The following is a 14,283-nucleotide window of genomic DNA, read 5'->3' on the forward strand; positions in this document are numbered from 1 at the left end:
GCTAACAGATGGTGGTGTGCTCCTCTGTTGGTTCGGGTGTTGCGTTTAGGGACCATAATTGGGCTGTTATGTTGCACCGCAGAGCGTGCTAACAGCCGCGCACCCACTTTGACTGGGTAACGACATGTGTCGAGGCTCTGAATCACTGGTTGTGGAGCAGTGGGTATTACGCCCTCAGTAAAGAGCCAACTAACTCTTAAGCTGAGCCACAGTTCCCAGGAAGTAGCTAACAGTGAATGTTGTCAATCCATTGTGAGGGATATGAAAAGTTATGAGACAATGACCTTTTTGGTCTGTTGTGAGGCAAATTTCCCCCTTCAAGGGATAGTTTAGCGAATTACGAAATTTCATTAAACCTTCCCTTTAAATTCAATACACGGCCTATTCATATTATGACTGTATCCCTTTCCTCCCTCTTACTAATGCCAGCCAAAGAAATCCTTGCAGTCACGGATATGTTACAGGCCATACCTTCTGGTTGTGTTAGTGTTTAGGAATGAGGGCTGACATGGCCAAACAAAACCATGTGTAGGAGATGGGGAGCCATGTAAATGGAGGAAGCAGAGTAATCATGTGTGTGTGTGTGCTTTGTGTGTTATTGTGTTATTGTGTGTGTGTGTGTGAGAGAGAGATGCTGGGCACTTCAAAGCTTTGATGTTGGAGCTCCTGAACAAGGGCGACTAGAGGTCTGGGCTAATGGGAGGCCATGGAGAGATGAGAGGAAAACTATGGCTGGCTGACACTGTGTGTATGCATGTCTGTTTTCATGTTTGTGTTTGAAAGCCTGTGTGTGTGACCTATACAGAGAGTTTGTGAATACAAACGGTGTACAGTGTGTGAATAGAAATGTGCCTGTGAGGGTGTTTGGTTTGTTAGAGTGTACAAGTGTGTACATGGCTATGGACGATACAATGTACTGTGTGTGCGTGTGTGTGTGTGTGTGTGTACAAGCCGAGGTTACCTCAGTGTCCTCATACTAACAACCCATCTGAAACTCACACAAAGCAAGACAAATGAGCACATCCAGCGATGACCAACAACGTTCTCTGTATGGTATAAATCCTTTATTAAATAATCATAATAACAATATTAATAACAATCATAAAAAGAACATTTCTGTACAAAGCCCCCAAGCAACAATTAGGTCTGACCAGTGTCAAGGTCGTCCTCGTGAGGTCTCTTGCCCAGAGGGGTGAGTTTGACTCATTCTTGCCCGGGAAGGTGTGTTTTAGCCCCTCCTGCCCAGACAGATTGGGCTACTGTTCTGTATCTGTAATCTGATACGGGCTACAAAGGCAAGCTGGATCACAGAAGCTCCAAGGCACTTGGAAGAGAGTCAGTGGGGTCCAGTGATGGGAGCCTCTGGGATAGGAGAGGGAACGTGGGTTGGTGGGGTGGAGGGTGGAAGGGAGAAGGGGATAGACTCTACCTCACGGCCCAGCGACCCCTCCCCCAACAACCTGGGCCTCTCGGTCAGCACAAGCCTGGGTCCACTTCAGTGCATCCAGACGCACACAGCCCTATACATGCCCAGCATTGCATCAGAATGACCAGGATACTCTGTCTTCGGTGTGTGTGCGCTAGCATGTGCACGCTGTGTATGCATGTGTGTGTGTGATCAGTGTGTGTGAAAGTGAGAAGTCTGAGGTACAGTGGAAAGATTTACTGTTCTCTTTCCCACTCCTCCTTCACAAGGCTAGAGAGTCCAGAGGGAGCAGATGTGTGTTTAAATCCTCCTGATTTACCTCTCCCCATAAACCTGTTTCCTGTTAACACGCCAGCCTCACCGTGACAACGTCAAAGTGTGAAAAAAAGAGCAACAAACATCAAACGAGGAGAGCACAAGTGAAGAACCATGACACCAAGACCACATTGGTCCACTCTGAGGAAATGGTGTCCTTCCATTGGTGTTTCCTCTGCCAATCGCTGACTTAAAGCTCAGATGTGTGTCCACTGTCAAGTAACGATCTAGAATATATATATCTTTTTTTTTTTGTATCCCACTTTGTGTTTTATCGTTGATTCGTTCCTGATCCAACACACAGAGTACATTGTCCCCAGAGAGGTTGATTTAGGACTTTGTGCTCCATTGATTCATCATTTTGTTTCCTTCTTCTCTCTTCATCAGTTCTCATTTGTAGATGGCTATTCAGTTTCTGCCTGGATTTCCCAGCAATCCATAGGTTGCACTGCCCAAAACCATCTCCACCTTAACCTTTTACTTCACCTAGCCACAGTTTACTGTAAACACGACTGTCAACCTTCTTTTCGATACAAACCCACTGGCAACAACAGCCTGAAACTAAATCTAACAATAAACTCCCTTGCTTTCTATCTTCAAAATGAACACGTTTAGAAGAGAACATGATTAGAACCCCCATTCTCTCCTTTCTTTATCAGCATTCACAGGCTGGCAAAGGGCCAAAACGAGAAAGAAAACAGAGAAGAATTGAACAAATAACAAAAAGACACACCAAAGATGGTGATTAATCTAAAAATACCCCAGACCTGTCAGAAAATGGGGTGGAGAACTGAGGCTGATGTGTTACAGAGACGCAAGAGTCTAACTCAACGAAAACACTTCATAAAGAATTCACTTCACTAGGTTCTAGGCCACTGTGTCCACGTGATAGAGAAATACTATCTAAGCACTGCATGAACACCTGTCTAAGGCGTTTCCTGTGTCAAGGAGTTTAGCATAACATCTTTCCAGTTTAAAAACTAGGCCTAGAAAACTATGATGTATTTATATGGAATTTGGGGGGGGTAGTAGGTATTGATATGTGTTGATATTTGAACTCCCTGGCAATGGAACAGTCCGCTATAGGGACCACTTTGGGAATTACCCGGTCCTTCCCTCATTGGTTTTGGTCCAGAAAACCCCACCCTGGACTGCACCACTTTGATTGAAGCAGGGTGGAGGGGTCTCAAGATCAGTCTAAAAAAAGTGTATATTCCCCAAAATGTCCTTCCATCTGGCAGGTGTAGTCCTTCAGCTCAGAAAGGAAATTCACGGTCCAAGCAAAGGAGAGAAAACAAAGGAGAAAATAATCTCCTCAAAATGGCCGCCTCTCTACATTCCTCTACCCCTCTCCCCTCTCTACTCTTTCCCCTCATGCCTCGGTGCAGCAGCGCTGCTGGTTGAGCTTCACCTTGTGCTTGAGGCCGTCATACAGCTCAAAGTTGTAGTTCTCCAGCGTGGTAGAACTACGCGATGACAGGCCACTGTAGGAGCACGTGCAGTAGAGCAGCATGCCGGCGCACACAGCGCCCAGCAGCACGCCCAGGGAGCTCATAACGATGATGGTGACCAGGATGGGGTCCAGCGTGTACAGCCACGAGTTGTCCTTGTCTGCCGAGGAGGAGACACGCGTCTCCAGTGGCTCGGAGGACGGGGCCGCGGAACTCAACTCCTCGGGGAACGCCCAGCCTGGACGACAGGAGGAAAAGAGAGAGAGAGAGAGAGAGAGAGAGAGAGAGAGAGACAGAGAGGAAGGAGGAGTAGAGAAGGAGAGAAAAAGAGAGATGCTTATTAGAAACTATTTGGAAAAACCTATTGCAGTAATGGACACATGAAATACATTGTAGTTGATGGAAACACTTACCTCCATCTAACTGGTCCCTGCCATTAAAAAGTCTGCTGTCTCCAAACTCTGGTCTCTTATCTATGAGAGAAGAAGATACAACAGAACAACTGTACAAAGCATGTACAATGCCAAGCATCCACACAGTACATTTTGATTTCATGCAATAATGTAAGCTGTCTATGTCAAATCTTCCTTCACTGTAATTACTAATGCCAGTAATTAATTACTATAATATGTGTTGGGGCTGCTAAAGTCCAATGGCATACAGACACATACCACAATGTAGAAAAATATCACTTTATTACCACAGACCATACTATATTCACATTCATTTAACTATTTCAAATCACACTTTCGACATAGCTCACAAAGAGGTGCAAAGCCCAAGTAAAGTATCAGCAAACAGTTTTATCATCATCATCATCATACAAATAGATTATGCATTGAGCGCTAAACAGACAACGAGACAATCAAACACAGTTCCCTCCTGGCTTCCACCCACTGCGTTGTGATGTGGTGCGATCATCATGAGATACCAATGAGTATCAGCACTAAGAGTGGTGTTTAGGAGTGCATAAGCCGAGCCCTCCGTTCAACGCCCCAAAATTCACCCCGACGCCGTTTTTGAAAAGGCCACTTTAACTTCAGGTTGATTTTCATCTCGAGAGGTGTGTGCGCAACACTTGGCATGTGGACAGGGGTGGGAGTAAGTGCTTGGCAGGAACACCTTAACTGGAGCCCTCAACGAGAATCATTAATATGGTCTCCAGGGGCAACTGCTGTTGGCTGCTGGTGTGTGTGTGTGGGTGGGTGCCGTGTGTATGTCGGGGGAGGGGTGCATGTGCGCATGTGTGAGAGAGACTGCATGTGGGTGTGTGTGTGTGTGTGTGTGTGTGTGTGTGTGTGTGTGTGTGTGTGTGTGTGTGTGTGTTTTGCGTGAGAGATTGTGTCTGTGTGTACAGGAGATGGGAAAAGAGAAAAGTGCTTACCACAGCCTAAATAAATGTTATCGCTCCATTACCTAATTAGAGATATTAAGAGCTTGGAGCGGACCTATGGTGAGATGGACAGAGTGGGGTGCCCAACCCCCAGTTGATTTAAAAGCACATTGTGAGTGGATGCCAAAAAAACTCCTCTTAACTCTGAGAAAAGTAAAAAGCCTGATTGCCATACACATTCACCCAACTCAATGGGAAGACTCTTTAAAGCCTTCTTCAACCCCCCCCCTCCCCTGATAACATGGTGGCTTCCATAGAGATGTTCTATTTATTTCCGTGGAGGCATCACTCTAACCCAAACACGGTTGTCCTACTTAAAGGGACAGTTCATTCCAAACTCAAAGTTTGTCAGATGCTTTCAAGACCTGGGAATTGGTCTTACGCTGAGATAAGTTCACATCCCAGGCCACCGGTTGCAAAATGGAAGCACCATCATTTGCTGATTTGATGTTTATCTTTTCCACTCATTCGAGGTCTATATGCCTATATAGCTGGATCTACGCAACTATGGGACGTGGACTCATCGCATAGACTACTTTTGAGGTCGGAAAACACCTTTGACATATTTGGTGGTTAAATGGGTTGAATGGGCAGGTATTGAACTAAACTAGCTCTGGATGTACAATAATGGATAGTTCAACCAAACTACACAATTAAATTAAAAAAATATTCCCCTGAAAGCAGTCTATAGAATCCATGCTTAGGCTTTGTTTACATGGCCACTGTTTTGTAATTTGGGTGAACTTCCCCTTTAAGGGCCACCTGATTCACAGAGCCCTACATAACCACTAACCAACCAACTTACCAACCAACCCATTTGAAACATATTTCCAATTCTCTTGGCCACCAGTTGTTATACCATTACATTCTTTGCCATTTTGTTTATGCCCCCAATGTTCTAATGAGGGATGCATCCCGCCAGCCTCCATCTTAAGTTATAGGGAAGCATTGTTTGCAGCATCGTTTGCAGTCCCTGGTTTCCATGATGTTTTGGTGCATTCTCAACTAAGAGCACACGCAACAGGAAAAAAAAATGTCTTACAGCTGTTTGAGAGTATTGCATAGAGTTGGATGTGGGGCTTACCAGCCACATGTCTTACCAGCCACATGTCTTACCAGCCACATGTTTTACCAGACACATGTCTTACCAGCCACATGTCTTACCAGACACATGTTTTCACATGGGTGACACCATCGAGGACTTTCCAAGATAGAACACAAACAATGTGGGAATGAGCATTAATCACAGGTGATGATGAGGATGATGATGATGATAATGATATTATAAAGACGGGGACTCTGCTCACAGACTGACTGAGGGGTCATATTCAATCAAAAGCTTGATGCGGGGTTTCCGGTGTGGGACTACTAAAATATTATTCTTGAGCTGCGTGAATGAGATTGATTCCTCAGGTCAATAAAGGCGACACAAAAATGCTCAACTTCATATTCAAACATGCTTTTAGTCTTACACTGGAATACCAAATAACCCGTCCGTCTCATAATAAACAAAACGCACATAATCGTTACAGTGTATCTATTTAACATCTCCTTCAGTAATAGTAACACTGACATCTTAGCAGCCTGTCCTTAAGCACCATCTTTACAATGAAGCCTCTCCTGTAGGCACATCCATCGTCTCTGTCTGTAACGTTCCCCCTCCTCTCGCTCTTCTCTCTTCTCGGAGTGTCCCAGCGGAGCTGTCAGCAAGACAGTGTCTCTCGCTTGTCTGTTTGTGGTCTGACAGCGCTAGAGGTTTTGCATGGCTGAACTACTGCACCCACACAGGGCCGGGAGGTTAGCCCACACTGAGTGTGTCCGTGCTGGTGTGATTTCAGGAAACCCCAGGGGGTAGGAACCAGAACTTGAACCAATAGTCCTGCAAGGCTGGAGGTTGGGTTTGAAACGAGCCACTCACATAGATCGCTTCATCTCTCTCTGAATCACATCACCCCAGCTTGAAGTGTGAAATGTCAACGACCAACTCCCCCAGAAAAACAGTGGCCAAAACTACGTCCATAGTCCGTAGACAGATTCAAATGATAGAAATAGTGTTAGAAGAGTTAGTCTGTGAACAATAACATCCGCTGCTGATGAAAGCAGGACCCAACAGAAAATGTCACTGTCAATACCACTCCGATCCTTGTCCCCGTTGCATCATCCATGATCCATGCCATCAAAAGGGGAGGTGTTTAGCTGTAAGCCCCACCTCTTCCTTTCAGCAGAGGGCATATGTTTGGTGGCCGTGGTTGTCTAGCCTCACGGTGAGCACGGGCTCCGTCCCTGGAGCGGCCGTCACCGGGTTACTGGCTGAGCACTGGGAGTACTGAAAGTACTGGGATTGGCTGTGGTAGGACACAGAGAGCTGGCTCTTCTTTGCTGCCAGCCTTCGTCGATGGCAACAGAGCGCCCGTACCAAGATGGACACTGCCAGGAGTATCAGGGCACCCCCGGCGGCCACGAGGTAGTACCAGAGGGTGGGTATGAGTGGCAGCGCCAACGTGTCTACTGTGGGGTCACTCCCGCCAGGAACACCTCCCCTGGTGGAGAGATAAGGAATATGTTGGCTCGGGGGAGGGGGGAGTAGAGAGGAGGCAAGCTAAGCACATCCAATTGACTGCTTTGTTTTTTGTGGGGGGTTTTCTCCCCTGTGGCTTTCCATCACATGAACAGCAGGCGTACGAGCACATTGGCATGCACAAGCATGCCAGCTCAAACGGGGAAAAAGTTATTCATCACAGATAATGGCTAAAACAAATCAAATGCATCAGGGGTTTTTTTTGATCTGAGGATTGAAGCTTGGGTTGCAGTCGATGGTGAGAGAGGTGATTTTCACACTAAGAGCAGTAGAGTATAGCTACAGATTTTAAATTAGTCTGTGGGATTGAATTGATCCAATACTCCAATGAATAAAGCTCTCATGTAATAACTTGGGTGTGAAACAAAGGGTGTGATAATTAGCTGTAACAGAACGGACGCACGCACACAAACACACACACACACACACACACACACACACACACACACACACACACACACACACACACACACACACACACACACACACACACACACACACACACACACACACACACACACACACACACACACACACACACACACACACACAGAGACCCACTGGACAGAGACAGCTGAACAATTTGAATTGATACCTAATTAACTTGACAACAAACATCAATTCAGTTTGAAAGAAATCAAACCAAAGAGGTTTCAACCCCTGTGGTTGATTTATGATTGAAACCTGGGTTGGATCAAGACACAAAAAGTCACTGATGCAACGTTACGTGACTACGCCGATGAAGTCAAATATTTTTTGTTCCCAATGAGGAGCCACTACTTCCTGTTGGTACAGGAAATCCCAGTGCTCCACTGACCAATCATAAGACCCCATGGAGCCTACATAGGAATGTTCTGGATTGTTTTCTCTTTAATTTGGAGACAGTGATGGAATATGTTGGGCGGGTTCAAATGGGTTTATTTGGAAGACACATTGCTGTTCTGTCCTAGTCTTTGTTTTTGTTGCTCTCTTGGTCAGTTCTTTCCTCTTCAAGCCAAGAAGTATCTCAGTGGAGACCCTCCTCTAGTAACACAGATCCTCCACTTCAATCCTCTGAACCCCTCTCACATTCTTTGCGCAATCGCCCTAACAACGTCTTCCTAATTCATACAGGTCTGTGAAATCAGACGCCGACAACAGTTTCCAAGCACTCTTAGGTCTCATCTAGAAAAATGGACCAAAAGCAGCAGTTTAAGGGCCCGAGAGAGAGGGAGAGAGAGAGAGAGAGAGAGGAGAGAGAGAGAGGAGAGAGAGAGAGAGAGAGAGAGAGAGAGAGAGGAGAGAGAGGGAGAGAGAGAGAGAGAGAGAGAGAGAGAGAGAGAGAGAGAGAGAGAGAGAGAGAGAGAGGAGGGAGGGAGGGAGAGAGGGAGAGAGAGAAAGTGAGAGACAGCTGAGAGACTCCATGTACGGTGTAGAGTTGAAGCCACCCTGAGTATTCGACCATGTCACATAATTAGAGGGAAATGGCGCGTGTACCTGCCACTGCACTGTGCACACGCTCATTAGACAGAGCTGAGAGGATGAGAGAGACACCGGCGTCGCAGCTGAGTCACTCTATTTGATTACGTTTCACTGGGAAGTGTGTATGTGTGAGTTTTTGTGCGTGTGCTTTTGTGTGTCTGTGTGGGTGTGCGTGCGTGCGTGCATGTGTGTATGAGTCTGTGTGTGTCTGTGTGAGTGTTTGCGTGCGTGTGTCACGGTGGAGGAAGAAAGTGCACACATTCCCAAGCTCTTATCTTATTGGAATCAGCAGCCAAAAACGCTATATCAAGCAATAACACCAATCCCCTATAGCTCTCCCAATATTACTACTGAGGCAGACAGTTCTTTTAAAACCATGGATGTCAAAGCAATAGTATGAATTTCTCTGCAATAAACTGGATACTGCTGGATTCAGTGGGCTCTGATGTCATTTGATGATGTCTGGATGCTGATGATGATTTTGGGAATCGTTTGTCACCAAGGCAGCATTAATCAAGTGGCGAACACAGCTCTTGCACGCCCATTTCTTTTGATTGGACTGGGCTTGTCACATGGGTGCCATCAAGCAAAGCTCCCATTAGCCAAAGCTGTACAGTGCAGCGCAGCGAGCAGGAAGCGGAAACATTTGTACAGGAAGTGACATCATTACACGGCTAAAGGGGCGCAAACTCACCTGTCATGTCGGGAGGGAAGGCAGCAAAGGGTTCTGAAAGAGAGAAAGAAGACTGTTTTTAACAATAGCTAGGAAAGACAGCCAAACCAACATTTAAACAAATTTAATTCAGATTATTTTGGCACTGATATCACTCTATAGCCTATTGACAACTTTCTCAGTACTGCAAGTCAAAAGAAATAGAATGAAAGAGCCTGTAGGTATGTATGTTCTTGGGGTAGAATGCAATGTCAAAGAGTGTGTTATTGTGAGTTGGGAGACTTGGAGGGCGACTGTGTGAAGTTTGAGTCATTCAAAGCTGTGGAGTCCAGTTGAGCTGGGGAAGGCTGCTGTCTGGCTGGCTGACTGCACACACAACGTTCAGTCTGATTGACTTGGAATGGCAACAAAAAGAATTGGGGCCTGCGAGAGGGGTGACTTGGGAAGTGGAGCCTTTTTGGCGGTAACACCAATGTGCTGTGAACAAACTCGACTGCGCTGGTTGATAAGAGCACTCCCAGCATGCCTTGGGAATGAGGAATAAGGAGAAAATGGGTAGAGGGGGAGAGGCACTTCCACACCGGTTGACAGAGGGGGGATGGGTTTTCATCTTTCGTCTCACAACCACACTACCGTACACACGCACACTCACTAACCCCCCCACCCCCACAGCCCAACTCTATGAAGTCAGACCCGATGATGGCAGGTTTTTGGCTCAGAACCCACAGTCTGTCTGTGATCTGTTTAAGACCTACTCCTAAACCCCCCCTGCTCTGGCTAGATTAAAAAGCCCAGCACACACACACACACACACACACACCTGTGCCGGATCTATTGCTTTGACGGCTCTGGAAAGCTCTGTTTACAGATACGAGAGGAGAAGAAGAAATCTAACGAAACATAGATTAGCATCGCGGGGGCCCACGGGGCATTTATGGCCTACTTTCTATTCTTCCTTTCTTTTTCTGGCAGAGGAATAACACTCCACTCTTTCGTTCATTCTCTCTCCTTTCATCTCTTCGCCCCAGCTTTCAGAAGTACCAGTCAGTCTATCCCCGAGATTCTGATGAGGGAACTTGGGGTGCGTGTTTGTGTTTGTGTGTGTGTGGGGTGTTTAAAGCACAACTGGAGTGACAGGTCGGGGACCCCAAGGGAGGAGAGGAGGAGGAGGAGACAGAGGTAGAGAAGGAATGAGAGAGAGAGAGGGGGGGGACAGTGGTGTGGTGGTGGGATGACAGTGGAAAATAACTGGGGTGCTGGAGGGTCAGGTGTGTGTATACACATGTATGTATGTGTGTCAGTGTGTGTGTACACATGTTTGTATAATCTGCAGACTTACGTGTGCACTCCTCCAAAGGTGTACCAGAACTCATGTGGATGTTGTCGATCATGATATGGCCCTTGGTTCCGTGGTCAAAGAAGCCTTCCATAACCACCTGAGAGGAGGAGGAAGAGTATGGGAAGGAGGAGGAGGAAGAGTAGGGGAAGGAGGAGGAGGAAGAGTAGGGGAAGGAGGAGGAGGAAGAGTAGGGGAAGGAGGAGGAAGAGTAAGGGAATGAGGAGGAGGAAGAGTAGGGGAAGGAGGAGGAGGAATAGTAGGGGAAGGAGGAGGAGGAAGAGTAGGGGAAGGAGGAGGAGGAAGAATAGGGGAATGAGGAGGAGGAAGATTAGGGGAAGGAGTAGGAAGAAGCAAATTACCTACATGTAGATGCAGGGATACATCTTTTACATGGAATCGATAACCATGAATATGGACCACTGCAACACATAACCACTAGTAATATACTTCTACTTGTTTCTCCAGCTCTCTCTTCTCCAGCTAACTCTTCTCCAGCTAACTCTTCTCCAGCTAACTCTAACAGACAATTTTTCTGGAAGGGAGAGGGGAGCATGCTGATGCCCGAATACCTGGAACTCTTTAGGGGATCGGGGCAGGATGGTGCGACCCTCCTTCCAAACGGGGCCCTGGTCGCCGCGGAGTGCCCAGAGAAGGGTCTCCTTGTGATGGGCATCGCGGAGAAGGATGCGCAGGGTGCCCTGGGCCTCTCCCCACAGCTGGTAGGAGAAGAGCAGGCAGAGAGGCCCCGTGTCGGGTCCCACCATGGGGCTTAGGATCCTGGCTCGCTGCCGCTCCGTCTTGGGGTTGGCTTCGATGTACAGGTAGCTATTCAGGTCTGTGTGGGGCAGGGAGACAATACAGTGGTGGGTTTAGAGACTTGAGATGATGCAGTGAGGGGAACACGGTATGTATACACACATATGGGCAATACATACACATAGGCACATGTGCACACACATGAGGGAGTGTACACACACACACACACGAGGGCGTGTACACACACACACACGAGGGAGTGTACACACACACGAGGGAGTGTACACACACACACACGAGGGAGTGTACACACACACACGAGGGAGTGTACACACACACACGAGGGAGTGTACACACACACACGAGGGAGTGTACACACACACACACACGTGCGCACATCAACACATCTGCACACACAAGAATAAAACCACACAATACCACAACTACAAGGTCAGACTTACAATAGCACAGGGACGTGATACATACCAAAACACGCCTAACAGAAGAATAGGGTCAGTGAGAGAGTCAAGCGCTAAGGGAAGGGGATGAATTCACAGCCAACCCAAGGGAGCCATTCCCATTGGTATTCAGGTAGACCCATTACATAATAGCATTGGGTTAAACACAGACAGTTGTTTATAGAAGAGGATGTTTAGTTAGTCAATTGGATGTGGACTTTGGAATCCTTTGTGGGATTGAACCTGACAGGGTGTGTGTGTGTGTAGAGTTAAGTGGGCTACGGACCAGTATCAACACATTCCTGACAGGATCACATGTGCTTTATCGCAGTGTGTGTTAGTGCAGTTAGGTGACGGAACTACAGATAAAAATGTGTGTGTGTGTGTGTGTGTGTGTGTGTGTGTGTGTGTGTGTGTGTGTGTGAGTGAGTGAGAGAGAGGGAGGGAATATTGTCCAAGAGGCACTAGGTACAATGAAGTTATGGATATTAGCATCACCATATTCCAGCTGAATGTTCATGTATAAACTGTTATATATTACAAACTGACATGGAAATATGTAATATATATAAATAGTATATGTTATGTCCCCATGTACTCAGGCAACAGGTATAAATCTTCAAAATATGATTAAAATGATAATTTTGACCCCATGGACTTTCAGTCCTTGTATCTATAGCTCCATCTACGAATTGTTTGGTGATTACATTTCTACAGCTTTATAGAGAACATTTATTTGATTTATTTCATAGAAAACACATTTTTATTAAGGAATGGCCCGTATTGCTTTTTGGTTCAAGCTAGACAATTAGAATTCAAAGAACTTGAGAACACGTGCACGTCATAGTCATTGACCTCGATTGTGATGCATCTGTGATGTCATCTGAACACCTGTGAAGCAACGTTCTAGAGGTCAACCAAATCATTTAGGCACTTGAAAGCATTGCCTATCACATTGCTATCTGCTCTGAACAATTAAAAAATATATAATTACTCCAAGCTCTTTCAATAATGGACTATCTCCAATATCTGAGCCAGTTCCATCCCTTCCTTTTGGACCAGTTCATCTGGAAAGTGTTGAGGATGGTTCCTAACGACGTTCTCGCCTCATGGCTGATCACACAGATGACTGGAGGATCTCCAGCGCCTGGAGTGGCTACCTACCAGGACCTGAACCAGGTTTGTTTGGCCTAGATTATAGTGAGTAGTCTGAAATGGCAACGTATTCCCTATATAGCTAGTGAAATACTTTTGACCAGAGCCCTGGGCCTAGGGTGGGTTACTCTAAAACACGTTGTGACAAATGCTGATGTAAAAAGGGCTTTATAAGTACAATGTGATTTATTGATTGATTCATTGCAGGGACAATGGCAAAGTCAATTTTTGAATACCCCACTTGCAAGCCAGTTCCAGCCCAACTCAGCCCCTGCCACCTTCCAGCCAAACTCCAGCTATGGACAAGACCAGGACAATTTTATGGACTGGAAAGAGGGGCCCCAGATCAACAACAACAATCAAGTGCATTGTCATCAATATGTGGAGCCAATGGATGTCGATGTTGTTGTGGAGGTGAAAGACAACAGCCAATCAGTAGCCACTTGGCAGGCAACAGTCTGGCCCAGCCAATCAGCAGCCACTACCAAGACAACAGTCTGGCCCAGCCAATCAGCAGCCGCTACATTTTGGTCATCTAGCCAGCAGAATGCTGCTATATTATGGCCATCGAGCCAGACAACCACTAAACAATTATCCACTAGCCAGAATGCCACTAGCCAGAATGCCACGAGCCAGACAGCATTCTCCAACAACCAATCAGCAGCCTTCACTATGAGAGATGGTGGCGACATGAGGAGCAGCAGCACTCACCAGGTCTATGACCCCAAGAGGAGGAGGATGTAAATGTGAGAGACTCTTAAGGGTAATTTCTCCCAAAAATGGATGGTCAGTGTCACAACCAAAAGACTCAGTCCATCACAGAGACCTTGATGTGTGGATCACAGCATAAGAAGCCGTAGAACCACAAGCTTGACTATTTTTAATAGAAAAATAAATGTTTGATTGATTGCAAACTAAATCCAGCATGGCTCTTTTGTGTCCATGTTATGGTCGTCACTGTAGCTACATGTACGTCATAAAATAATGTGTTGTCGAGGAGGGAACTAAATCATTTATTTGATTATATTAAACGTTTAGACCACCTGTAGAAGGACAGCAATCAGCATCCATAATGTAAATGCAGATAACTCACTTGTAATGAATTGAACACTTTATCAAGGTAATGTACATTTCTACAATTTGTACCAAACTTAAATCTGGGAGACGACTGAAGTTTGTATTGTATGTGAGAGGGAGAGAAAGCTTGAGTACATTCAAGTGTGTATTCTACTGTGCAGTATGTGCATGTGTGTGTAGCCACCCTAATAGTCTGTCACG

At 46.2% G+C, this 14,283-nt stretch overlaps 1 protein-coding gene across 2 annotated transcripts in view; it reads right to left on the reverse strand.

Annotated features, from left to right (window-relative positions):
* Positions 1 to 1,047: 1,047 nt before the first annotated feature.
* Positions 1,048 to 14,283, reverse strand: part of LOC112253914 (neuropilin-2-like) — a 62,520-nt gene continuing 49,284 nt past the window's right edge. The window contains exons 13-17 of one of the 2 annotated variants that reach the window (XM_042297068.1): positions 11,206 to 11,471; positions 10,637 to 10,733; positions 9,319 to 9,351; positions 3,606 to 3,665; positions 1,048 to 3,430 (exon numbers count right to left, since the gene is read on the reverse strand). In XM_042297068.1, the coding sequence (XP_042153002.1) occupies positions 3,114 to 3,430; positions 3,606 to 3,665; positions 9,319 to 9,351; positions 10,637 to 10,733; positions 11,206 to 11,471 (773 nt within the window). In that variant the 3' untranslated portion in view covers positions 1,048 to 3,113. Of the gene's footprint in view, positions 3,431 to 3,605; positions 3,666 to 3,870; positions 7,127 to 9,318; positions 9,352 to 10,636; positions 10,734 to 11,205; positions 11,472 to 14,283 lie in introns of those variants that run through there. The other variant, XM_042297069.1, reaches the window with a different exon arrangement.

This window comes from Oncorhynchus tshawytscha, linkage group LG14 (genome assembly GCF_018296145.1).
Source record: "Oncorhynchus tshawytscha isolate Ot180627B linkage group LG14, Otsh_v2.0, whole genome shotgun sequence".
NCBI lineage: Eukaryota > Metazoa > Chordata > Actinopteri > Salmoniformes > Salmonidae > Oncorhynchus > Oncorhynchus tshawytscha.